Source organism: Thamnophis sirtalis, unplaced genomic scaffold (assembly GCF_051295495.1).
Source record: "Thamnophis sirtalis isolate CommonGarterSnake01/CBP01778 unplaced genomic scaffold, rThaSir2_p1.2 scaffold_9, whole genome shotgun sequence".
In the NCBI taxonomy this organism is placed as follows: Eukaryota; Metazoa; Chordata; class Lepidosauria; order Squamata; family Natricidae; genus Thamnophis; species Thamnophis sirtalis.
This window is the reverse complement of record NW_028261389.1, coordinates 15622314-15647537: the sequence shown is the minus strand read 5'-3', so window position 1 is coordinate 15647537 and position 25224 is coordinate 15622314. Positions and strand designations below refer to the sequence as shown.

The window sequence follows — 25224 nt, the reverse complement described above, 5'->3', positions numbered from 1 at the left end:
CACAGTTTTTTTTCCCCAAAAATCATTTTTGAAAACATTGTCATTGCCAAATCGAGTGTGCCTTAATTTGTAAGTTCAGCCTGATCCTTATTAAAATTATTTCTGTAATTTATACAGGGAATCGTAATTCTATAAAATGTTCCAAGTGTTTAAGAAACAAAATGTAAGAACCATAACTCTGGCTGAAAAGTGCCATAGTTAAAAAAAATAAAAAATCCAGAGTACATCACTGACCTATCTATCTATCCTCTTGCCAATGTTCAATTTTGGAGACACAATCAATTCTCTCTGATATTCCTCACCGGTTTTGTCCAAACCTTTAAAATTATTCAGCCAAGCAAAAGGTAGTCCTCAACTTATGACTTGTTACTTAGCAACTGAAATCCCGATGGATCTACTTGATTCGAAGTTCCAATGGCTCTTCTCCCACATGGTCACACATGGTCTCACTTTGGTTACTCAGCAAATGGCCTGCATTTTTGGCCAATGACAGTCCCATAGTCAAGTGGATTATGTACCAGTAGTCCTCCACTTAACAATTCACTTAGTGACCGTTTGAAGTTACAACGGCACTGAAGTGACTTATGACCATTTTTCGCATAGCCTTTGTGGCATTTCCACAGTCATGCGATTTACATTCTGATGGTTGGCAACTGACTCACATTTATGACGGTTGCTTCTGACCTCCTGGTGAGGAAAGTCAATGGGAAAACCAGATTCACTTAACAACCATATTTCTAATTTAAGAACTTCAAGGATTCACTTAGCAAATATGCGGAAAAAAGTCGTAAAGTGAGGCAAGATTCACTTAACAAATGGCTTCCTTAGCAACATAAATTTTCAGTTGTGTGTTACAATGGTTTTGCTGAAAACGGGCAAAACCAGCCCATAGTGAACCTTTGATTCACTTAACAACTACGCGGTTAGGCTAGGGGTGTCAAACTCAAGTCATGGTAGTGTCACATGACATATTGGGATTCCCCCCCCCCCTAAACCGGACGTAGGTGTAACCAGCACGTGACGCATTCAGCCCATGGGCTGGAATATTTACAGCCCTGTGTTAAGACCATTGCAGAAAAGGTCATAAAATCAGGCTGGTAATTTAACCCACCTGCTTTATGTTTGTCATGAGTTATGACCCTGATGGGCAAGCTCCATCAGGATCGTAACCTGAGGACTACCTGTATTAGAGGCTTAAATCCAGTAGTTAGCACCTTTCTCCAGGTGGAGAAAGCTAATTCATTACAGTCTATTCCAGGGGTCTCCAATGGCTGGGGAATTCTGGGAGTTGAAGTCCATCAGGCTTAAAGTTGCCAAGGTTGGAGACCCCTGGTCTATACACTATGCTAGATAGGACAAAGTCTAATAAACATCATTCCCCCATCACTATCCTTAGATGAACTTCTCCCTACTGTAGAGACGGAAAGAGTCAATTGTTAGCTTTGCCTCATAGTTATTATCCTTCTTCTGTCGTGCTTGTAAATACAATGTAGAAGTCCTAGGAAGTCCTTCAGGAGGGATGAGGTCAAGTTCTGTTTGAGGTCCATGTGAAAATAGCAGTCCAGGCTCAATGGAAGGACTGCAGTGCACTTCGTCACCGCAGAAGTAGCGCTGTTGTGGCCAGCAGAAACAGAAGCAAAGTTGAGGAGGCTGAAATCGCTGCAGCTCCTCCACAATCTTGGGCATTTTCCTGAAAAAGGGAAGGCCAGCAGGTGGTCAGCAGTTCTAGCAGTAGTGTAGGATTGGCTCCATGGGAAATGAAGCAGACTTTACAAACAGTGGTGGGATTCACATTTTTTTTACTAGCAGTTCTGTGGGCGTGGATTGGATGTGGCAGGGGAAGGATACTGCAAAATCCCTATTCCCTCCTGACTCCAGGGGAAAGATACTGCAAAATCCCCATTCCCTCCCGACTCCAGGAGAAGAATACTGCAAAATCCCCATTCCCTCCCCACTCCAGGGGAAGGATACTGCAAAATCCCCATTCCCTCCCCACTCTAGGGGAAGATTACTGCAAAATCCCCATTTCCTCCCGATCAGCTGGGACTCAGGAGGCAGAGAATAGATGGGGCAGGGCCAGTCAGAGGTGGGGTTCACTGACAAAAGGGCGAACGACAAAACCGCGCCCGACTAAACCGCGATGACAAAACTGCGTGTTCTAAAGCGCTCCGATGAATGAGCGCTGAATCGCGCCGACAACAGCGCGGCGACAGAAGCGCGCTGTAAAACTAAACCTAACCCTAAACCTAACCCTAAATGTAACGCTAAATGTAACGCTAAACGTAACGCTAAACCTAACCCTAAACCTAACCCTAAACCTAACCCTAAACCTAACCCTAAACCTAACCCTAAATCTAACCCTAAACCTAACCCTAAACCTAACCCTTACCTTAAATCGGCTTTCCGCTGACACGCTGTTGTAAAGTGCCCTTCTGTCTCCACGCTGTTGTCTCCGTGCTGTTGTCACCGCGCTGATGATGTCGCGGTTTTAGCGACGCGGTTTAGTCGGGCACGGTTTTGTCATTCGCCCTTTTGTCGGGTCACGAGAGGTGGTATTTACCGGTTCTCCAAACTGCTCAAAATTTCCGCTACCAGTTCTCCAGAACTGGTGAGAACCTGCTGAATGCCACCTCTTGTGACAAGGGTATTGTTATATTGTACATATAATTCTATAATTTTGGCAAATTATTCTGTAACCAAAAGCTAACAGATCTTACCTCTGGGTGGAATGCATGGCAGCTGTCTGGTCGGCGTCTTAGTTTCTGAGAGCGCATCCTGTCGCATTTCACCGAATTGTTATGTACGCAGCTGTTAAGGCTAATAGCAGTGTTGGGAAGTGGAGAAATAGGGACATCTTACTTAAAATATCTAGAGTCAGCGGATGCTGTGTTGGCCAATAATTTAAATTTGTGACTAAAAATACCAGCTAGCCTACAGAAATGTGTTTCCATCACATACATAGCATTTCCTGATGCTCGAGCTAAGCAGGAGGCTTCAGCCCATCTGAATAATACTGCAGCAACGGGACAAAGCCTACACATCAAGTCTTTGCCATAGGAAGAAGGTTTCCTAACTATTTTTCTGCCACCCCTGTGAGTAGCTCCAGTTGAGATGAGCTGGAATTAGTGACCATGTTTTCACAAAAACATCCCCAAATCATATTGAATCCGACAGGACTTCATCATAACCAATCTGGCCCACTTTACTTGTCATGACTTTTAGCTGGATTGAGGCCATCTGGGAGCAGGGGTGGGCTTCACAATTTTTTTAGCAAGGGGTTCTCTGCCTGGTTGCTGGGTAGGAGTGGCCATGGTGGGGGTAGCCTAGACAGCCTCCTGCAACAAGGTGGGGGATGTTTTTGCCCTCCCCGGGCTCCAGAGGCTTTCCTTGACCTTCCGGGAGGGTGAAAAACGGCCTCCCCAGACTCCAGTGGCCCTCTGGCCCATTTCCAGCCTTCCCGAACTTCCGGTAGGCCTGTTTTGCGCCCTCCCCAAGAATCTGTGTGCGCCATGCACTTAACCTGCATCCAAAACAGGCCGCATGGGGACTCGCGGGGTGGGTGGGGCCAGCCAGGAGTGGGATTTGAGGGTTCTCCGAACTGCACAGAATCTTAGCTAGAGGTTCTCCCAAACCCCTGTGAACCCCCAGCTGCCCACTTCTGCAGGCTGGGAGCCTTTCTGGATGGGCAGCAGGCTGGATCTCTTGAAAGCAATGGCTTTCCCCTAGTCTTGGGACCCAGCCTGCAAGTTCATTTCCTCCTTGTGCTGAACTGAAGCTTATCAGGCCAAGACCAGATGTAATGTTTCATTAGATACATTTTCTGCATGTTTTATCTTTTCTCATCAACTCACTGGTTCAGAACGAGCATTTCCTAGTTATTCTAAAGAGTTAGTCTCAGCAGGCGAGAGCTGAACTTGGAAACTAAATCTTGAAAAGCTAAGCAAGGTTGAGATAGGAGGATTCTGGAGAATCCTAGAATAAACAATGACGAATACGATCGTCAAGAAAACTTCATGGATGTGTGAATGAAGTAGTTGACAGGAGCTAAATTTAAGTCAAGGGAGTCTTTTTTTTTAAATCCTGAATTCCCTGCAATTTCTAGGTAAGATTAGTAATATTTTTATTTTGGCAGTTGTACCTGGCCATCTATAGTACTGTTGCAGATCACTATGGATTCCTGATCCCAAAATTGAGAACATTGTCTTCACATACTATGCCAATCCAACCAAGTAGTCAGGCTATAGCAAGTCATGTGGATCCAGAAATGTAGGTGATCGGGGTAATTGAACCAATCCTGATTTAGAGTAAACTCTTGGGTAAAACTGCAGTGCTAACCCAATTGCTAAAGTGGTTTGTACACAGCACTCGAGATAAAATCAAAAGCATTTTGCTTGTAGTGTTGTAGTTTCTAATAGAACGACCTGTCCTTCTATATCCCCACTGACTCCACAGGCCTTGAAAATTAAAATTTTAAAGAGAATTTGGAAAACAGCAAGACTTATTTTTCCCTGCTTACCTTCGTAAGAAAGATTTACGGAATCCAGAAGAGCACACACATTTCACTTTGCCTAAAGTGTAACAAGCAATAATAAATTACTGTGAGTAGCAACTAGCAATATAGTACTGTTTGGGAGTGATGCGGTGGGCTAGAGGTGGAACTCTCACCTCACAAGAGGCTGTGAGTTTGATCCTAGGTAGAGACAGATATTTCTCTCTCTGGGCACACTGGGGATATATCTGCTGAACAAAACTCCGCACTGGCAACAAGAAGGGCATCTGGCCAGCTCCATTCTCTTGCACAGACTCCACCCCGCAAGGGATTAAAAGAGGATGAATATAATACTGTTTCGACCTCACTTTTTAACAGTACTGTTTTCATTCCACATTTAAACAGAAGCAGGTTCTATTAATCCCTTTTAGAGCTATGAAGGAAAACTCTAGATTCGTACTTCATTTGTATCTAAAGAACTGCCAAAGGGTTGCAGTCCAGTACAGGGAATTGCCAGGGAAAAAGATATATTTGACTTCTTTAGCTTTCAGTGCAAAAGATGGGAAGATGCTGCAATCACAGGTGGCATCGGTTACCAGGAGCAGAAGGTTGCTGTTCATAATTTGCTGTGCCAAAAACATCCTGCAAGATTGAGAAGGACACCCGCCCCCCGAGAGAGACGTTATATTTCTTCCCAAATATTATTCATATTAAGAATTTTAATGGCAGTAGTAAAAAACAATTGCAAAGTAAACTTTGCAAAAGAGGAAAGAATAGGATGTGTAAGGAAAGAGAAAAAAGAGTGTGTAATTAAAAAGAAATACATTTATAAGGAAGCAACATTCAACCTTCGTCGCAAGTATCAACAAATTTAATAAGTCTTCGCTCCCCATAAGGTTAAAACAAGTCTTCATCAATTCAATTCTGGAAGTTGGGGGTCCACAAATCTTAAAGTTGCCAAGACAGCCTTGGATGAGATCCGTGATGGCGAATCTACGGCACACGTGCCAAAAGTGGCATGTGGAGCCATGTTGCCTGGCATGTGCGGCATCACCCGTTCCTCTTCCGGGTTTCTGGCACGCATGCACAAGCGACGATCCACTGGCCTTTGTACGTGTGGCAGTGCCAGAAACCAGAAGAGCTGGTCTTCAATTTTCTGGTGTGCGCATGCATGCCAGTAACGAGAAAACTTGCTGGCTGGCGCACATGTGGCAGCCCGGAAACCGGAAGTTCATTTTCTAGCGTGCAAATGCCCCCTGGGCAGCTCCTCTTCCTAGTCGCGGCCCAGAGAAGTGAACGCACTCGGACAAATGCACAAGTGCGAAGTGCTCCCTTTTCGGCACTGGATTAGATCCTCCCAGCCCAAAGAAGAGAAACTTTGTTTGTACTAGTTCCAAGTATCTGAGAATTAGTTGAAAAAGGGCAGTGTCATAATTTGGAAATGATGGACTGAAATTGCAATCCAAGCCCAGCCCCCTTTGAACATGTATGGGTGTCCCTCCAAAATACATAATGCTGGGGGTTGGGCACAGATCTTGTTGCTGCTCCCAAAATTCTTGAAGATTTTCACAGCCCCTTACTAGACAAATTGGCCCCACTTTTGATTTTCCTTAACATGTTGTGGGTCATGGGAACAGGAGCTTCCTCCCCAACGTTACCTTACACCCGTGATGGTGAACCTATGGCACATGTGCCATAAGTGGCATGCAGAGCCATGTTAGCTGGCACGTGCGGCCCCACCTGTTTCTCTTCTGGGTTTCTGGGTCTCTTCTGTGCTTGCGACAATCAGCTGTTTTTTGTGCGTGTGGCAGTGCCAGAAACCGGAAGAGCTGGTGTTTCGGTTTCCGTTGTGCGCATGCATGCTGGCCAGCTGAACATCACACGCGCCTGTGTGCCAGTAACCAGAAGACAAGCTGACTGGGGCGCATGTGCGCACCGGAAACCAGAAGTTCATTTCCTGCTGTACGCATGCCCACTTGACAGCTTCTCTTCCAGGGCGTGTCCCTGGCGAACCCCAGAAGAAGGTTCGCATCCCTGCCTTATACTATGAAGTCTGTGATGTTGTAGCATCATTTCATTTTTTAGATACATTAGCTGGCTGGCTGCCTGCCTAACTTAGTCAATTATCAAATTGAATTTACCTGCTTCCTCTTGTCTATAAAAAAAATACCTTGTTGTGTTTCAAAGGAAGGAAACTGAAGGGAAGGGGATGAAAAGTTGGATCCCAAAGCTCATTTTCATAGTCTTTGGAGAAGAATGCATAAATTATTTTGCGTAAAGTTGGTGGTTCAGCAATTGTAAAGGCTTTATTAGGATGACTGGTGGCCAATTTGGTATGTATAGTCACCCAAGGAACCTAAATGCTTTATTACACTGACTTGTCCTTATTTGTTTCCTATAAACTACTTTCTCTCATAACAATAATGTGGCACAGTAGCTTGATAGACAAATAAAGTTAAGAGGTATTTGTAAGTCACTGCATGGGAGCCACAGTGCTCTGCTGCCCTCTACTGGAAATATATAGGTACAATTGAATCATGATAAAATCTAGAGAAAGGGAGACTTCTAGTTTAATACTGAATGCCACCAAAGATTTTGTCTAGGAATCAGTTATATTGGTGGAAGTTTCATTAAAGTTTTCGTATACACAGGACCATCCTGGAAACAGTATTGAGCTGGAAACTTGGTGTGAATTAACTGCATTTTCTAAAACTAGTAGTATCTATATACTAGTTTTCTAGCAGCAGTGACGATGCAATCAACTCAATTCACCCATTTCCTTCCATACATCAATGCCATTGTGCTGCCACAGCAGTATATAGCTAGTGTAAGAATTAAGAACTGTCTCCTTTAAGAAACTACCTCTTGGGAAATGTAGGCAGAGACTGCCTTATGGGAAATGTAATTCCATGACATGTGATCACATCTCTGTTTCTGATTGGCCACTGGGGCATTTTGCCCGCATGCAAAGTTTATAGCCAGTCAGTTTAAATGCCTTTGTGAACAGGAATAGTAGTGTTTGTATCTCCACTCAGCATGGGAGTGAAATCATCATCTTTTTACACCACGTGATGGGAAAGATTATGGAAAGTCAGAAGTATCTTAACACTGAACTGTAAGTTTTGCTATTAAGAATGCCTGATAATAAACTTGATCTGAATGAGATTCCTAAGCGTGGAGTTAACTGCATGCCCCGAGCAAGCCTACAACGCTCGAGGCAGAACAGCCACTATAGGCTATGGAGCTGCAAGGATCATGGAGATGCTTTGACAGAACACCAGTTCGAATATAGGAGGCAATTACAGCAAGCCTCATAGATGGCCCTCAAGATGCTCATTCAACATTGTAGTCAAAAAAAGACTCCGTACCGAGGCAGTCACTACAACTACAGGTAGGCCTTGATTTATAACTAGTTGCCTAGCAACAGTTCAAAATTTCAATGGACTCCACCAAAAAGACAGGACCTGGTTCCTAGATTCTGATGGCCTTCTATCTACTTCCAAGCTTTTAGCAACATTGCCTCATAGCAAACAATGAGTTCGTTTAACGACTATGGTGTTTGCTTAAAAGCCACGGTTCCCTAACAACCGCTTCAGAAAAGGTTGTAAAATTGGATTGGTGATCCATTTTACAGTCAGGCTCCATTATGATCATAGGTTGAGGACTAGTAGTCTTAGGTAGCTCCTTCCACTAGGCATTTGTGCTTGTGTGTCTGTATGTGAGCCTGTTTGTTAGTGTTTTGGGCAGCTGCATCATACTGGGTTTGGGCTTTTGTTTTTTTCTGAAATAGGTAAGGGTAAAGCTTCTCCTGGCACATATGTGCTAGTTGTTCCCGACTCTAGGGGGCAGTGCTCATCTCCGTTTAAAAGCTGAAGACCCAGCGATGTCCAACGATGTCTCCATGGTCATGTGGCTGGCATGGCTAAATGCCGAAGGTGCACGGAACGCTGTTACCTTCCCACCAAAGGTGGTTCCTATTTTTTTACATGCTTTTGAACTGCTAGGTTGGCAGAAGCTGGAACAAGTAATGGGAGCTCATTCCATTACGCGGCACTAGGGATTCGAACCATCGAACTGCCAACCTTTCTGATCGACAAGCTCAGTGTCTAAGCCACTGAGCCACGGTGTCCCTTTACTTTTTCTAAAATAGATATTCACAAATTACCAGAGAATCTTCTCTATCACCTTCGTTCATCATAACTCACGTGTTTTTGTCCCTAATATGTTGCTTTTTTACTTTTCTCTCCCAAGAACAGAAGTCAACAAAAGTTCAAAGTATCTTGATTAAACTTGTGGAAGTTCTCCAAATATAAATATTTCAAATATTTCCAAGAAACGTGCATCTTCAGTCAGTAGCTCTTCAGTTTGATAGCTCTAGTGACTTTACATATCAGCACCATCTAACTGATCAGCTACTCAGTTTCAAATATTTTCAGATATTGAAATATTTCAGATATAAAAATGTTTTCCTTAAAATAAATTTAAGTGGGAATAGGGCATGCGTCAAAGGAAAGCATGGAGCGTTCCAAGAAGATGACAAATAGCTGAGTCAACAGCTTTCATTTTTGAAGAATTGCTTTCCTTCATTTTCTAACTATACAAATTTAGTTTATTGTTAAGACAGTGGAGAAGATTAACAATGTCTATATTTAACCAGTTCTTGTTTACTTTTGTGTCCCCCAATCATCCTACAGTGGTGTTGAGTGCTATGCCCTCCACCATGAGAATAAGCAATCTCACAAAATACAATAATTGCCAGATGGGTTAGAGTTTTTCTTATGAGAATTGAAATGATGGTGCTCGTTGTAAAAGAACAGACTTACTGAGATTTTTACCTGTAACAAACTCCACAGAATTAAAAGACCTGGAAAATAATGTTTCATCTGATTCTAAAAAGAAAGAGTTCCGATGTGTCAGCCCTACAAAGTAGACCAGATTGTGAAACCATATGAAGCCAATTCCATGAATGCAAGGATTACTTTTACCAGAACAGATGTAATAACAATGGAAGATAGTTTGCAAGCCTGAATAGGCTTTCTCCTTCCCTCCCTTTATGTGGACTAGGAAAGGGTTTCTCTGAGACAATTTCTCAAGATACTTTCTTGGACCGGACTCAAGCCCCTTTTATTGGGCGTCTACCTGCCTGTCTGCCTGCCTGCCTATCTTAACCCATCCATCCATCCATCCATCCATCCATCCATCCATCCATCCATCCATCCATCCATCTCTATTTACTACCTACCTACCTACCTACCTACCTGCCTGCCTGCCTGCCTGCCTGCCTGCCTACCTACCTACATCTGTCTGTCTGTCTGTCTGTCTGTCTGTCTGTCTGTTTGTCTGTCTATCTATCTATCTATCTATCTATCTATCTATCTATCTATCTATCTATCTATCTATCTATCTATCATCTGTCCATATGTATGTATGTACTTACGTACGTCGGTCCATCCGTCCATCCACCCATCCATCCATCCACCCACCCACCCACCTCTATCTATCTATCTATCTATCTATCTATCTATCTATCTATCTATCTATCTATCTATCTATCTATCTATCTATCTATCTATCTATCTACCTACCTACCTACCTACCTACCTACCTACCTATCTCATCTATCTATCATCTGTCCATTCATATGTCAGTCCGTCTGTCCATCCATCCATCCACCCATCCACGCACCCATCCATATCTATCTATCTATCCATCCATCCATCCATCCATCCATCTCATCTATCAATCATCTGTCCATATGTCTGTCTGTCCATCCATATCTATCTATCTATCTATCTATCTATCTATCTATCTATCTATCTATCTATCTATCTATCTATCTATCTCATCTATCATCTGTCCATACATAAGTACGTTGGTCTGTCTGTCCATCCGTCTGTCCTATCTACCTACCTACCTACCTACCTACCTACCTACCTACCTACCTACCTACCTATCTATCTATCTATCTATCTATCTATCTATCTATCTATCTATCTATCTCATCTATCATCTATCTATCTCATCTATCTATCATCTGTCCGTACCTCCTCCCTCCCCTACTTACCTAATTCGTATGGCTTCCTATCTTACTCTGGACAGCGAACCAAATTGAAAATATAAAACCAATTACATCAATACATACAAATATGTAGTAGCCAAGAATAAAATGTCCATCATAATGACTAAATCAACTACTAAATAGGTCCCTGCACAAACCTGGGGCTTTACTTCCAGGCACAAAGCTTGGCCTTTAAGGACTTATGAAAAGTCCAGCAGGGTTGGGGTCATCCTGATCTCCAGAGGGAGAATGTTCAAATGTTGGTAGAGGCTCTTCCTCCCGTCCTTCAAGGTCACTCCCTCTTCCTTCTACACAGTGTTAGGAACCAGAAGGAATACCTGTCTCCAGGTACAGCCCATTTATTGAGGGTAGGACAGGGTGATGACTTCTGTAGCTGAACTTAAGTGGCAGGTGCATGCAGAAGGCAATAGTCAGGATCTTAAGCAGGACTAATTATTTTGCTCTTTTAGTGCTGGCAATAACAAGCAACCTGTATGGACGGGAAGAAAAGGGGCAAAATGTTTGGTTGCCTTGGGAAGCACAGATAAAGACCATTCTCTTACTTCTGACAGGCTCCACACTCAATTAGTCCATTGGCCTCTTTGATAGCCGGCTCGTACACAAACACAGGGTATTCAGTGTCACAGGGTTGCAGTGCATCATGTTTCTTATGTTTGTGAGCTAGAATGGGAAAAATAGAAGGGTCAGAGGGAGAAAATGAGGCACAAGGAGAAGTGAAAAAATGTGGAGAAACAAAATGCAAGGGCACCCATGGCCACTAGGTGCCGCTGCTGAGCCAATGATTGAGGATGTCTTGAATTTATGAGGCTAAGTCTCCCTTCACTCTAGATATACAGGTACAGTTAAATCCTGTGGTAAAATTTTCAGAAAAGGTGACTTTTCCGGTCCAGTCAGAAATTTTGAGAGTGACTGTCCAGCTCGGCTCAAAGGGAGGAGAAAAAGGGCAGGAAAAGACCTTTATAATTCTCCACAAATGTCTGTTCTTGGCTTAAAGCTGGGGTGTCCAAACTTGGAAACTTTAAGACTTGTGGACTTCAACTCCCAGAATTCCCCAGCCAGCTGGGGAATTCTGGGAGTTGAAGTCCACAAGTCTTAAAGTTCCCAAGTTTGGACACCCCTGGCTTAAATGACAATTGCATCTCTTAAAAAATGAGTCAAATAGATTTAAACAAATTGGTGCAATAAATCATGCGAGGCTCAATGCATCTGGCCAGTCTTTGACGTGCACCTTACTGAAATAAATGAAACGAAGATGGCTTGGATAAATCTATCTAATACAATGGAGATTGCAAGAGAGAAATGCCAAGTGACTCATTAAACTGATTCTCCGCTGTAGATTTCCTGGGACCAGCGTGACGGTGGGAACTTTTAATACAAATAGCTAATATACAGCGGAAAGCTGTAATTAAAGCCAAAATGCCAAGTCATTGCCTGTATTCTTACTAAAAGCAATTTCAGCAATAAACTTAACAAAGCAACAACCCTCCCCCCCCCAAATTTCTACTTCTAGGATGACAAAAAGAGGTAACATTTAATTGAACTTGTCCATTTGTATTGAAAACTCCCCATGTTTGTCCTGGGATAATCAATTTTTATGCTTGCTTTGAAAAGGAACTCTTTTTCCACTCAAATGCAATGTTTTATTACAGACTAATCTAACCAAGAAGCCGATAATCTCTTGTTTGCATGGGATGTCAACCAACGGAGGTCAGTGGGATACCTTGAAAGGGGATGGGAGTTGATCAGATAAAGAGGTAGTCCAGTAAATATATAACCTGGTTTCCAGGAGTGAAGACTCAGTGATCCAACAGGGCCTGGGCCAGCCTCAGTCGAAATGCAATGTTTGTTTAAGACTAGCAACTGCAAGACTATCATTTGCAAATCTGTGATGAAATTGCTGGCTCAGTGCATCATAGTAGCCTGCTGTAAGAAAACACTGCTAGTATTTACCCCTCAAAATAGCATAAATATTATTATTTATTGAGATTAATTGGATGCCAGCTCCACTCTGAGCAGTGTACAAAAGTTTTAAAAAAGTAAAATAAAAATAGCATGTTGGCATGGCTACAATTTTGTTGTTTAAAGGACGTGCGTTGATTGCCTTTTTTTTTTAGTATTATCCTATTATGATTTATGTTGTTTTCTCAGTTAGTATCCAATGACCATCATTGAATTTGTATTTTATGATTTATGATGATTGTATTTTATGGTTATGATCGTGATTTGTCACTTGCTGCTTGTATGCGGGCTGAGAGCTTATGATGCACTGGAGACAAATTTCTCGTGTGCCAATAAAGAATTCTACTTCAATATGCCATCTATTCAAGGACCAATTTTACTAGGGAGAGGACCTTGAGGGAAATAGGCAAGAATTGTTACATAAGCAAAGAGGACTGGGACATCCTTTAAGTCCTGGGAAACAAGAGAGTATTCAGAAGAAACACATCCTCTCTAATTCATTGGGACTGAATGAAGGGGAGGTAAGAAGCACAATCAGGCTTGGTAGATTCTGCTACTATAAGGGGTGGGATTCTACCAGTTCGGACTGGTTTGGGTGAACTGATAGCTCTGACGATCAGCTGGGAGCGAAGCGGTTTGCTCTGACGATCAGTTGGGCTTGCCCACTCGCCCCTGCTCTATCCTGTTCTTTATTTCCTGCTTTCTAACTCATCTCAATCACGTGGAACAGTTGATTTTCTGCCCAGCTGCTTTACTTACATTGCTGACTTGGAAGCTTCCAAATGCTCCATTTTCAGCGCTGCGTGCATGAAGCACACATACACACAAAGCGCGCACTCACAGAACCGGTTGTTAAACCGGCAGCATTCCACCACTGATCATAACCTATCTTAATAAAGTTTAGTTCTACTCTGTTTAGTGATCAAGTTCTAACATGAAGGTCTGGCAGCAGAGGTACAGTGGTATATTCATTTATAGGTAGTCTTCCACTTACAACCGTAATTGAGCCTGGAATTATGGTTGCAAATCATTAAGCGGGTCATCATATGATTGACATTTTTGCGATGGTTGTGAGTGAACCTGTGGTTGTTAAGCAAACCCATTGTCTTACAATGTTTTTTTTTTTAAAAAAACGGAGGTAAATATTGCTTTATGGCAAAATATGTAAATTGTGGACACTGCACATGGTTGTAAATGTGGACCAATTGCTGAGTGCCCGATCTGCAATCACATGAGTAGGGAGGACAGTTATCAGAACTGTGAATCCAGGATGTATCTTTTTTGGGTCCATTGCAACTTCAAGTACTGTATTTTTCAGAGTATAAGACACACCAAGATTTTGAAGAGGCAAATTTTAAAAAAAGGGTTTTGTGCTCTGCAGACCTCCCAAAAACGGCCCATTTTTCATTAAAACGGGCCCATTTTTTGTCAAAAAAAGAGGCATGCATAGCCTTTAGGAGGCTTGTAGAGTGCTCCTGGGGGCTGGAGGGGAGCAGAAACGAGCAAAAACCGGTCCATTTTCCGCTCATTTTTGCCCTCTCCAGCCCCCAGGAGCACTCTGGAAGCCTCCTAAAGACTATGCACCGCCATTTTTGCAAAGGAGGCGGGGTTTTGGAAAGCCAAAAATGCTGTATTCACGCACCCAGATTTTCAGCCTCTTTTTTTGGGGGGGGGGAAAGGCACATCTTATACTCCAAAAAATACAGTAGCTGTTAAGAGACTGGTTATAAATTGAGGACTATGTGTAACATGTGAATGTAGTTTTAAAAACATGCAAAAACTGAATGAATATAACTAAGGGAAAGCCATGAAGAAATTTTTCCCTTTTTTTTCAAAACTGAAAAATGTAAAAATGAAAAATGAAAAAAAAGATGTTAAGATGGAAGACTTAGAAGAATGAGTGGAAGTTTCATCTTAGTAATATATAAAAGGAGCATCAGTCTTCTATTTTCTATTTTTTTATTCTGCCATTGCTTTGATTTTTATAGACAGTAGTAACCTGTTCTGTACAATATTCATTGATTTTATGAAGCTGTGTAAGAAAATCTATATATTTTGCCCCAGTTGCATCTACATATGTTATGCGTAGTTATGCTGCTATCAAGCTGGACAAGAAAACATGGGGAAAATACCATAAAATATATTTAACTTCCATTGAATTGTGGCCTGATAATCAAGTAGAAAGTTATATTCCTGTTTCATCTTGAAAGATTTAATTTGAATATGCATAAATTGTGATATTATGACCTTTGTTGTTAAATCTCATACCAATCTTCTGATTCAGAAGACAAAACTCTTTGTATGACAACACTACTTACCATGATGGAAAACGGATTTGGCTGTTTTGTTCACATGGCGTAAGAAATGATGAGAATGAGTCCATCATGACATGCCCACAAGATGATGGTACAACATTATTGTGAAGAAACATGAAACGGGGGAGAGGGATGGAAAATGAAGAAAGAAAGAAAGAAATGATACCATGGTATGGTGGTTAAAGCTATACAAGGTCACAATTATTCTATATGAGGTATCCCAATGCTATCTATAAAGGTTTTAAAGGTGATGGACCAGTACTCCGAAGTAGGTTTCTGGGCCCAATTCAAAGTATATGTCATTACTTTTTAAGCTCTATATGGGATACTGGGATACATCCAGGATTGCTTTGCAAAAAAGTGAAGGTGTCCACTCAGAAAGGTTGTGTTGAGGGCCTTCTCTCCCTGAGCCATTCTAGATAACAGGTCTTTATGCTGCCAACCCCCATTCTGTGAGAAATTATTCTCTTGGAGATTCAGGCTTCCTCAACCTTGTAGGATCCAATCTGGGTCGGTCACTGGGACCAGAGGTTTAGTCTTCTGAGCTTTTGGACTTGTGATGGAGCCCATCCTCAGGGAACTTCTCTCTACCAGAATGTGTGCTTTTTTTCACTGGTTGTTGTTTCCTTGTGCTGCTAAATCCTTGGCTCCTAAGTACCTGATAATCTGGTGGTAAATCAAGGAGCCTGTTTCCCAGCTTCAGTCATTTCCCTGGCTATCTTTGTACCTGCTCAGCCAATAGTAGCTGCGAAATTGAATGTATGTCCTTGTTCATTGCAATGCGAGGCTATCAATGAGTTCAGGTCTCATACTCCTTACCCCAGAGTACTACAATATCTCCATGCTGGGAATTGAAGTCTTTTTTTTAACTGGACAACATCCAATAGGAGGAATTTTATACAGTATTTCTTAGCATTGTCAGCCTCCTCCGATATAAACTTTGTTTAGATTTTAGAAAACCATTAAAATGAAGATTTTTCCACCACTCTTGCTATGACCAATTATGAAAGGTTAACTTAAACACTGATCTCATTATACTGTTCTATTTTCAAATTTTAACTTTTGCTTTTGAACTGGTATCAATTTATTTATTTATGGGAAAATAAATATGTAAATAATGTGTGTGTTGTCTCTGCCTATCAGTTTCACTCTCTTTCTATGTAACTATCTTAAGCATAATATACATGGTTGATGTGATGATTGTCAAGATTTGGTGGAATGTATTTGTGATCCAACATGTAGTACAGTTCTTTTTTAAAATTGTTACTGTGGCTTTTTAGAAAAATGTACTTAACATTAATAACACTTTGGAAATTCAGGATATATTTTAAGAAATTATTCTCCCTCTTTTTTAACTTTTCTGACTTGCTTTGTCATTATGCACAATCTATAGTGCACAATTATGCACGCTATCGAGCACTGCACACCAGAACAATTAGACAAAGAACAATTTTTCCCTGAATGCCATCACTCTGCTAAACAAATAATTCCCTCAACACTGTCAAACTATTCACTAACTCTGCATTACTATTACTATTAATCTTCTCATCGTTCCTATCACCCATCTCCTCCCATTTATGATTCTATGATTGTAACTTGCTTCCTTATGATTTATATTGATTTATATTGTTATACCTTATGTATCTTTTCTTTTATGTATACTGAGAGCATATGCACTAAAGACAAATTCCATGTGTGTCCAATCACACTTGGCCAATAAAGAAGTCTATTCTATTCTATTCTATTCTATTCTATTCTATTCTCAACAACACTAGAACTTTATTCTTTAAAAAGAAAAAGTTAAGTTAACCATATTTTTATTTTTAACAATCTATGAACCATCTCTGTTTCAAAGCCAAAGACCCAGCGCTGTCCGAAGATGTCTCCGTGGTCATGTGGCCGCCATGACTCAATGTTACCTTCCCAACAAAGATGGTTCTTATTTTTCTACTTGCATTTTTTATGTGCTTTTGAACTGTTAGATTGGCAGAAGCTGGAACAAGTAACGGGAGCTCATTCCGCTACGCAGCGCTAGGAATTCGAACCACTGAACTGCCTACCTTCTGATTGACAAGCTCAGCATTTTAGCCAGGGTGTCCCACTCAATGCCATTAATCCTTGCCAAATTAATGCTGAGGTCAAAATGAGATGAATGGAATCCAAAATGTAATATTCTTTACGCTAACACGTGACAATTCTTTCAGGCTGTGCTAGATTGCATTATTACTTAGAACTTTTTCATCCAGGCTGCTATGTATTTTCGGTAATCCTGCGTATACTCACCGTCAGCCAAGTTATCCGTGTGCCAGAAACTAAAAATGTTAAACTCCAAAAGGAATCTGTCAAAGAAGAAAAATACAATGTAGTTTATGTCAGCCCAGAAGGGCAGAGATGTTGTAAAACAGACAGGCAACTTCTGATTTGCTGCTTAAAATTTGCCTTGAAGCTACCTTTATTTCTCGCCTGAACCAGGCATTTAAAAATCCTTCTTCCTTACTTTTTTGACTGGGTAATTGTGTCTTAATTCCCATAAACATCAATAGCAATTCCAGTGGCAAGGCTGTCATTAACACGGTACTCCCAGGAGCTGGGAGGGAAATATCCTCAGTCACCTTGAAGGCCATCTGTTTGATGGTAGTGAATCACTGGTATGTGATATACAGCAACAGCTGTTGAGTATGCCTGACAAATTAATCTCTACAAGTATCTTGGAATCTGGTTCCATGCTCAGAGGCATTTGGTTGCAACCCTTTCATCCGAGACCCACAGCGTCATGGAATGCTGCTGCCCCGGATGTCTTTATCATCAGCAAATCTTTCTAACTAAAAATCCCTGGTCTCCCATTGATAAAGTGGCAGGTAGACTCGCTCAGGAGCAGAATGGCCTCTTTCCAAATGCGCCTTCATTCACACAGTTCACTTTAGAACACCCAGTTGGCCGAATTTGAGAAATGAAGAGTAATTCTGAAGACTCGTGGACAGGGGTGGGCTGCTGGGGGCTTTCAGGGGTTCAGGAGAACCTCTAGCTAAGATTCTGTGATGTTCGGAGAAGCCCCAAATCCCACTACTGGCTGGCCCCGCCCACCCCTCCCCTCCCCGGAGTCCCCATGCGGCCTGTTTTGGATGCAGGTTTGGATGCGCATAGAGGCTCGGGAGGGCAAAAAATGGGCCTACTGGAAGTTTGGGAAGGCCAGAAACGAGGCCGTTTCCAGCCTCCAGAGGGCCTCCGGAGCATGGGAAGGATGTTTTCTCCCTCCCAGAGCTTGAGGAAAGCCTCCGGAGCCTGGGGAGGGCAAAAACGCCCCCACCAGCCATGGTGCAGGAGATTGACTAGGCCATGGCCACATCCACCTAGCAACTGGGCAGAGAACCCCTTGCTAAAATTTTTGAAGCCCACCCCTGCTCATAGATACTTCTTGATTTTCATTGAAGTATTGCAACATCTCCATGCTTGGAATTGCTGTCTTATTTTAACTGGACAATACCTGTAGGGGAAATTGTATCTTTCTTAGCACTGCTGGGCACATTGAAGTTGCTTTAAGATTTTCTTATTCATTTCCTATTATAATAAAATTCCATAGCAAGAGTACTATAAAAAGTTAAGAATACGCTTAATCTAAAGACCTCAAACATTCGACGCTTAACATACTAATTAAATTGTGAAACGTAATTTTCTTCAGATGCAATTTTCCACTAGAATTTCCAAACATTCATACTCACATGAAGAAATCGGTGATCATCCACTTTGCTGCTGCCAGTAATGTATAAATTGGCTGTTGAAAAAAGAACAACTAAGTCTCAAAAGAAAAAGAAGCCTATTACATAGTGTACAATTTCAATTTTTGATTCCCTTAATAACTTAAATGGCTTTCTTTAAGAATCTGCAGGAATTATACGAAATGCCTCCAAATCAGTTGTGAAAAATCAGGATATTTGAGAAAAATATATCAAATATAACAAACTGTGTTTGTTAAAAATCTATACCGTGTACAGGCTCTGGGAAGTCGGGGGGGGGGAGGGAGGTGGGGTGTTGGGGGGGAGGGGGGATATATACTATGTGTTAGATTTCAATGTAATGCGATTTCACATGTATACTGTTTCTCTTTAATTTCTCTGTAAAAATAGGACAAGTTGAGTACAATGACATATAGTGGAAATACACCAAGGGGAGGAATAGCTGGATAGAAGAAAGAGAGGTAGAGAGGGTGGGAGAGAGGATGGGAGGGAGGGTGAGAAGGAAGGGAGGGAGTGGACTGGGAGAGAGGAGTCGTAGAGGGGGAGGGGAAGTAGGGTAGAGGGGAATGATGGAGGGAAGATAGAAAGTTGGAGGGGGGCGGAAGAAAGAGGTGTATGGAGAGTGGAAGAGGTATATTGGGTTTCTATTTTGGGGGGTATTGTTGTTTTTTTTTTTGCATAATATTTTTATTTCCGTTTCATTCTATACAATCACATGTTTACTGTGCATAACCAGGGCATATAACATTGAGTAATAACCACAACCCTCACTTATATAGAAAGTGTCCCCTACAATACAAACCGAATATACCACCTTGACCCACCATATACCCTCTTTCAACCCCCTCCAACTTTCATTCTTCCTTCTCATATACCCCTCTACGCCTACTTCCCCCCCCTCTATCTAACCCTAACACTATCACTCCCTCTCTTAATCCATTCCCTCCCTTCCTTCTCCTCCTCCTCTCTCTCACTCTCTCCACCCTCCTTCTTCTTTCACTCAGCTCCTCCCTTCGGTATACTTCTATTACCTTCCAATATATTCGGTTTGTTCTGTTTTAACACTAACATTAAAAAGCCACAGTATACAAGTGCAATCATGTACCTTAAAGTTTAACATATATTATGTTTCCCCCCTCCCCCCCTCCCCCTAGATCCCCACCTCCCTTCCCTCCCCCCCGACTTCCCAGAGACCATACATGGTATAACTTTTTGACAATCACAGTCTAGAATATCTCTACATTGATCTCAGCTTCATTTTTTGGGGGTATTGTTGACAAGAGGAATTGCTGTGATTATTGTTTAATGTTGTATGGCCCCGGCTATGCACAGTATATATGTGACTGTATGAAAATGAAAAATGGAAAATAAAAACATTTTAATACGAGAAAAATATATCAAGTATTTTGAAAATAGAGTTTTTCCAGTTGAAAAGGCTTAAAAGAATATATGCATAAGAAAAAAATCTAGTTATTTGTGAAGCTGGACAGCCGATACCTCCCAGAGGTGGGTTGCTCCCAGTTCGGCCTGGATTGGCTGAACCGGTACTAGCACTGGCAGAAGGCTCCGCCCACCCATCCAGACGCATGCACAGAAGCGTTGCACGTGCGAGTGCACACGGGAGCGCGTCCAAACCAGTGGTAAAAAAATTGGCAACCCACCACTGCCTACACAGTTCTTTTGGATCATGCAGTGCTGAAAATATTGTTTATTTTAACAAAACCCAAAGTATTTTGGATAGTAAAGCTACCAATTTTTTTTGTCACAGTAGGAATAATGACATGTATTGATGATGGGTTATATTAATTCTACATTAACATTGACTTTGTCTTCTTATGAATACTTCTGAGCTACTTTTGCTATACATCTAAGTCTTCATCATTTTGACCAGACAAATGAAGCCAAACGAACTCTACTATCTTCAGGATGTATAATTGATAATGTACTATACGTGGTTAAAAGATCCTTGAATTTCCATACATGCGCAATTCAACCTTAAAGACAAAAAGGCAACCATCTTAAGAGACTTGGGATCAGTTTGAATAAAAAGAAAGGAAGAAGGGTCTGTACAATATCATTCTAGTAAAGGTCCTTCATAGTTAAGATAATATAAATGTGTTTTCTTCTTCTGTTCAATTGTGTCCAATTCTTGGAAACAGCTGAATAACTTCTTGCCACTTTCTTAGCAAGATTTTTCAGAAGTAATTTGCCATTGTCTGCTTCCTAGGGTTGAAAGAAAGTGACTAGCCCAAGGTGGCTTTGTGCCTAAGGTGAGACTAGAAGTCTATCAATTTCAAACTTGATGCTTTAACCACTACACCGAATTGTGTGTTTACAAATTAGTTAAACCCAGAACAAATCAATTCAACCATAGCAGAAAATCCTATTGTTATTATATAAAGAGCCAAGGTGGCGCAGTGGTTAAATGCAGCACTGCAGGCTACTGCTAGATCAGCAGTTCAGCGGTTCAAATCTCACCGGCTCAGGGTTGACTCAGCCTTCCATCCTTCCGAGGTGGGTAAAATGAGGACCCAGATTGTTGGGGGCAATATGCTGACTCTCTGTAAACCGCTTAGAGAGGGCTGAAAGCCCTATGAAGCGGTATATAAGTCTACTGCTATTGCTATATTATTAGATAAGGGAACCTATTATGAATTTTTTTGGAGCTAACAGTATTTTTCTGGATTATCTGTATAGAATGGAGCTGGTAGGTTTGAGGGTCTGCTAGTTCAAATATGGCTCTAGAATGGTCCAATGTAATTACTGCAATTTGAGCCATATATGGTTCATTTGCTAAAGAAACAAATGCACAAATAAAGCAAGAACCGAAAGAATGAAAAGTCCACCCTTCGCTTTCCCAACCTAGAATGAATTTGCTGGGTAACATCCATCTTCTCTAAATTAATATATATGCGCTGTCACTTGTCCAGTACAAATAACTCATGGGAGAGATCACAGAATCAAGGCTGGAGTACTCAGCCAATTCATCTTAAAAGTGTTCTCTCTCCTGCCCCCCCCCTCCCCCCAAAAAACCCTGGCTTATTCCTTCTGCATGAACCTCATTTGCTCAGGTTTTAAGTGCACCCAATTGCCAAGTACAACTCAGAAAATGAACAAATGAATGGAGTGATTTACATTCTTCCTTCCATTAAGGAGCTCCAGGTGATATTCATAATGCTTCCTTCAAGCGTCCATTGTTTTTACTTCTGCTCTAGCAAAGTGTATGGACTGGAAGCAAAATGACAGTGGAAATCTAATGTTACCCCACGAAATCCAGCAATTTCATGAGAATCCTTTCTCATAAAACTCAAGGCTTTTGAACTTGGCTGCTGAAAGGTTTCAAAGTTTATCATCAACACTGGCCAATTTGTCCACCAATGCAAGGAATAAGGAGTAGAAATCCCACCCTGTCCTAAAGTCCTGCCTAATTCCTTGCTAGCCTCCATGTACAGATGCTGAGATGTAGGTAGTGGCCTGTACAGCTTTTCTTAAATTTCAGAATACTCTGCCAATTATAGAATGGAAAGGACATATATAGATGGACATGCCTTGTCTTCCTCATCTGCCTTTGTCTGCAGGAGGAAAGGGAAATTTTCTGACAGTAAGAACAATTAATCAATGGAATAGATTGCCTCTCAGAGTTCTGGGTGCTCCATCATTGGAGGTTTTCAAAAATAGAGAGGGCAACCATTTGACCAGGATGATATAAGGTCTCCTGCCTCGAACAGGTTTGACCAGAAGATCTGTGAGGTCCCTTCCAGCCTACGTTTCTATATTCTATTTTTTCTTTTGTTCTGGGAGAACAAAAGCAACTCATCTTATGAGAAAGGAAAGCATTTTTGAGCTTCTTTGCATCATTCTGTTCTCCCCCCCCCAAAATACATTCACAAATATACATTCTTATAGATACTATTAACATTTATCACTATCTTCTTACAGCTATAAAAAACTCAGTTAGTGTTTCTTGCCATCCCCTATTTCCATCTTATTTTGCAACAACCCTACTCCTTCCACCTTCTCAACCTCCCTTCTCTGCCCTCTTCTTTCCTCCTCTCCTTCTTCTTTTCTTTCCCCCACTCCTCCTCTCTTCTCCTCCTTCTTACCCTCTCTCCTACCCTTACTTCCCCTCCCTTACTTCCTCTGCTTTACCCTTTCTCCCTTTACCTCTTCATCCTCTCTCCTTTCTGTTGTTGCCCTTGCTTATTGCCTTTCTCGGATGGATTCTCATTCTGTTCTACGCTCCAAGGTGGTACCTTGCTCAACAGTAGTAACTGTGAAAGGGATCTTGGAGTCCTAGTGGACAACCATTTAAATATGAGCCAGCAGTGTGCAGCAGCTGCCAAAAATGCCAACACAGTTCTAGGCTGCATAAACAGAGAGATAGAATCAAGATCACGTGAAGTGTTAATACCACTTTATAATGCCTTGGTAAGGCCACACTTGGAATCCTGCATTCAGTTTTGGTCGCCACAATGTAGAAAAGATGTGGAGACTCTAGAAAGAGTGCAGAGAAGATCAACAAACATGATTAGGGGACTAGAGGCTAAAACATATGAAAAACGGTTGCAGGAACTGGGTATGTCTAGTTTAATAGAAAGAAGGACTAGGGGAGACACGATAGCAGGGTTCCAATATCTCAGGGGTTGCCACAAAGAAAAGGGAATCAAACTGTTTTCCAAAGCACCTGAGGGTAGAACAAGAAGCAATGGGTGGAAACTAATCAAGGAGAGAAGCAACTTAGAACTGAGGTGAAATTTCCTGACAGTTAGGACAATTAATCAGTGGAACAACTTGCCTCCAGATGTTGTGAATGCCCCAACACTGGAAGTCTTTAAGAAAATGTTGGATAGCCATTTGTCTGAAATGGTATAGGGTTTCCTGCCTAGGCAGGGGGTTGGACTAGAAGACCTCCGAGGTCCCTTCCAACTCTGCTATTGTATTGTATTATTCGTATTAAGTCTGCCTGTGACTTCATGATGGTGGTTTATGATATTGAGATACTTACACTGAGAAGAGGACGGGCACCACTGTGATGGTGATGGGGCACTTTACACATGGCTTGGTAATCGAACATCTTCACTCTGCAGAAACACAAAAGTGACCGTGAGCTGTGATGTAGAACAGCGGTTCCCAACTTTGGCGAGGTTAGGTTGAGTGGATTTCAACTCCCAGCATTCCCTAGCAAGGCTGATGGAGATCGCACTGGAATAGAAGTTCCACCTTATTCTAAAAGCCATCAGTTTACCCACCCCAATGCCGCTTGATTTAGCAACGGCCTTGCAAAGTGGTTTTTTTTTCAAAGTTCTGCTCTTCAGGATCCTTTTTAGTGGAAATGGCAGAAATTAATCCAGATATATATGCTACAATTGCATTACAGCCATATTCTTTTGCCTTGCATATGACTTTAGCCTAGATTTAAATTCAGTTAATGCACAGAACTGACTTTAGATCATACTCTAAGCAAATACCTACAGCAAGGGTGGGTTCCACCCGGCACTACTGGTGGTTCGCTCATGTGCACACTTCGCTCTGTGCACAACCGAAAAACAAGAAAACTGAAAAACAAGATGGCGGCACCGACGGTGCGAACCGGGGAACCGATTCGGGGGCATGGCAGGCCTGGGTCGCTGGCTGTGGAACTCTGGGAGTTGAAGTCCACCCATCTTAAAGCTGCTAACGTTAAGAAACACTGGTATAATGTGTTATCTGCTATATTCCAAAAAGAGATTTCTTACTACATTTGCAATGTGCTCTTGCAATGTGAAAAATACTCTATATTATTTACCAAAATAACCACGGCTACTATGCTATTCACCCCAAAGTCCTGACAGTCATTTCTGGCCAAGAATGACATCTCAGCCACTTTTCTCACCTAACTCTGCCAGCTGTGTTATTTCCTTTGACCAGACTAGCAATAGCAATAGCAGTTAGACTTATATACCGCTTCATAGGGCTTTCAGCCCTCTCTAATAGCAATAGCAATAGCAATAGCAGTAGACTTATATACCGCTTCATAGGCCTTTCAGGCCTCTCTAAGCGGTTTACAGAGAGTCAGCATATTGCCCCCAACAATCTGGGTCCTCATTTTACCCACCTCGGAAGGATGGAAGGCTGAGTCAACCCTGAGCCGGTGAGATTTGAACCGCTGACCTGCTGATCTAGCAGTAGCCTGCAGTGCTGCATTTTAACCACTGCGCCACCTCTAAGCGGTTTACAGAGTCAGCATATTGCCCCCAACAACAATCCGGGTCCTCATTTTACCCACCTCGGAAGGATGGAAGGCTGAGTCAACCCTGAGCCGGTGAGATTTGAACAGCCGAACTGCAGAACTGCAGTCAGCTGAAGTAGCCTGCAGTGCTGCATTTAACCACTGTGCCACCTCGGCTCTCGACTCAAATTGTACCGGACGTTATGCAAGAGAGTTCTGGTTGTGCTCCTTGTATCTTTTTTGATTATATGTACCTGACTTGGACCCTTTACATATTAGTCTGTAGGGCCCTATAAATTATTTTAAACTACAGTGAGTGGCAGTGAATTTCAATGGTTCCAGATAACAGACTTTCTCAGAAGTCTTTGAACCTGAAACCACCTGGCCATCAAAACTTCCTTACTACACCAAACATAAAATTAGTATTTGTAAGCACCAAA

At 41.9% G+C, this 25224-nt stretch overlaps 1 protein-coding gene across 1 annotated transcript in view; it reads right to left on the bottom strand.

Annotated features, from left to right (window-relative positions):
• Positions 1-1113: 1113 nt before the first annotated feature.
• The window catches only part of CACNA2D4 (calcium voltage-gated channel auxiliary subunit alpha2delta 4), a 191653-nt gene continuing 167542 nt past the window's right edge, over positions 1114-25224 (bottom strand). Inside the window, exons 32-39 of the mRNA XM_087722902.1 lie at positions 23582-23657; positions 18562-18614; positions 17126-17181; positions 14846-14866; positions 11111-11228; positions 5019-5131; positions 2718-2800; positions 1114-1690 (exon numbers count right to left, since the gene is read on the bottom strand). Of these exons, the coding sequence (XP_087579028.1) occupies positions 1595-1690; positions 2718-2800; positions 5019-5131; positions 11111-11228; positions 14846-14866; positions 17126-17181; positions 18562-18614; positions 23582-23657 (616 nt within the window). The 3' untranslated portion in view covers positions 1114-1594. The remainder of the gene's footprint in view (positions 1691-2717; positions 2801-5018; positions 5132-11110; positions 11229-14845; positions 14867-17125; positions 17182-18561; positions 18615-23581; positions 23658-25224) is intronic.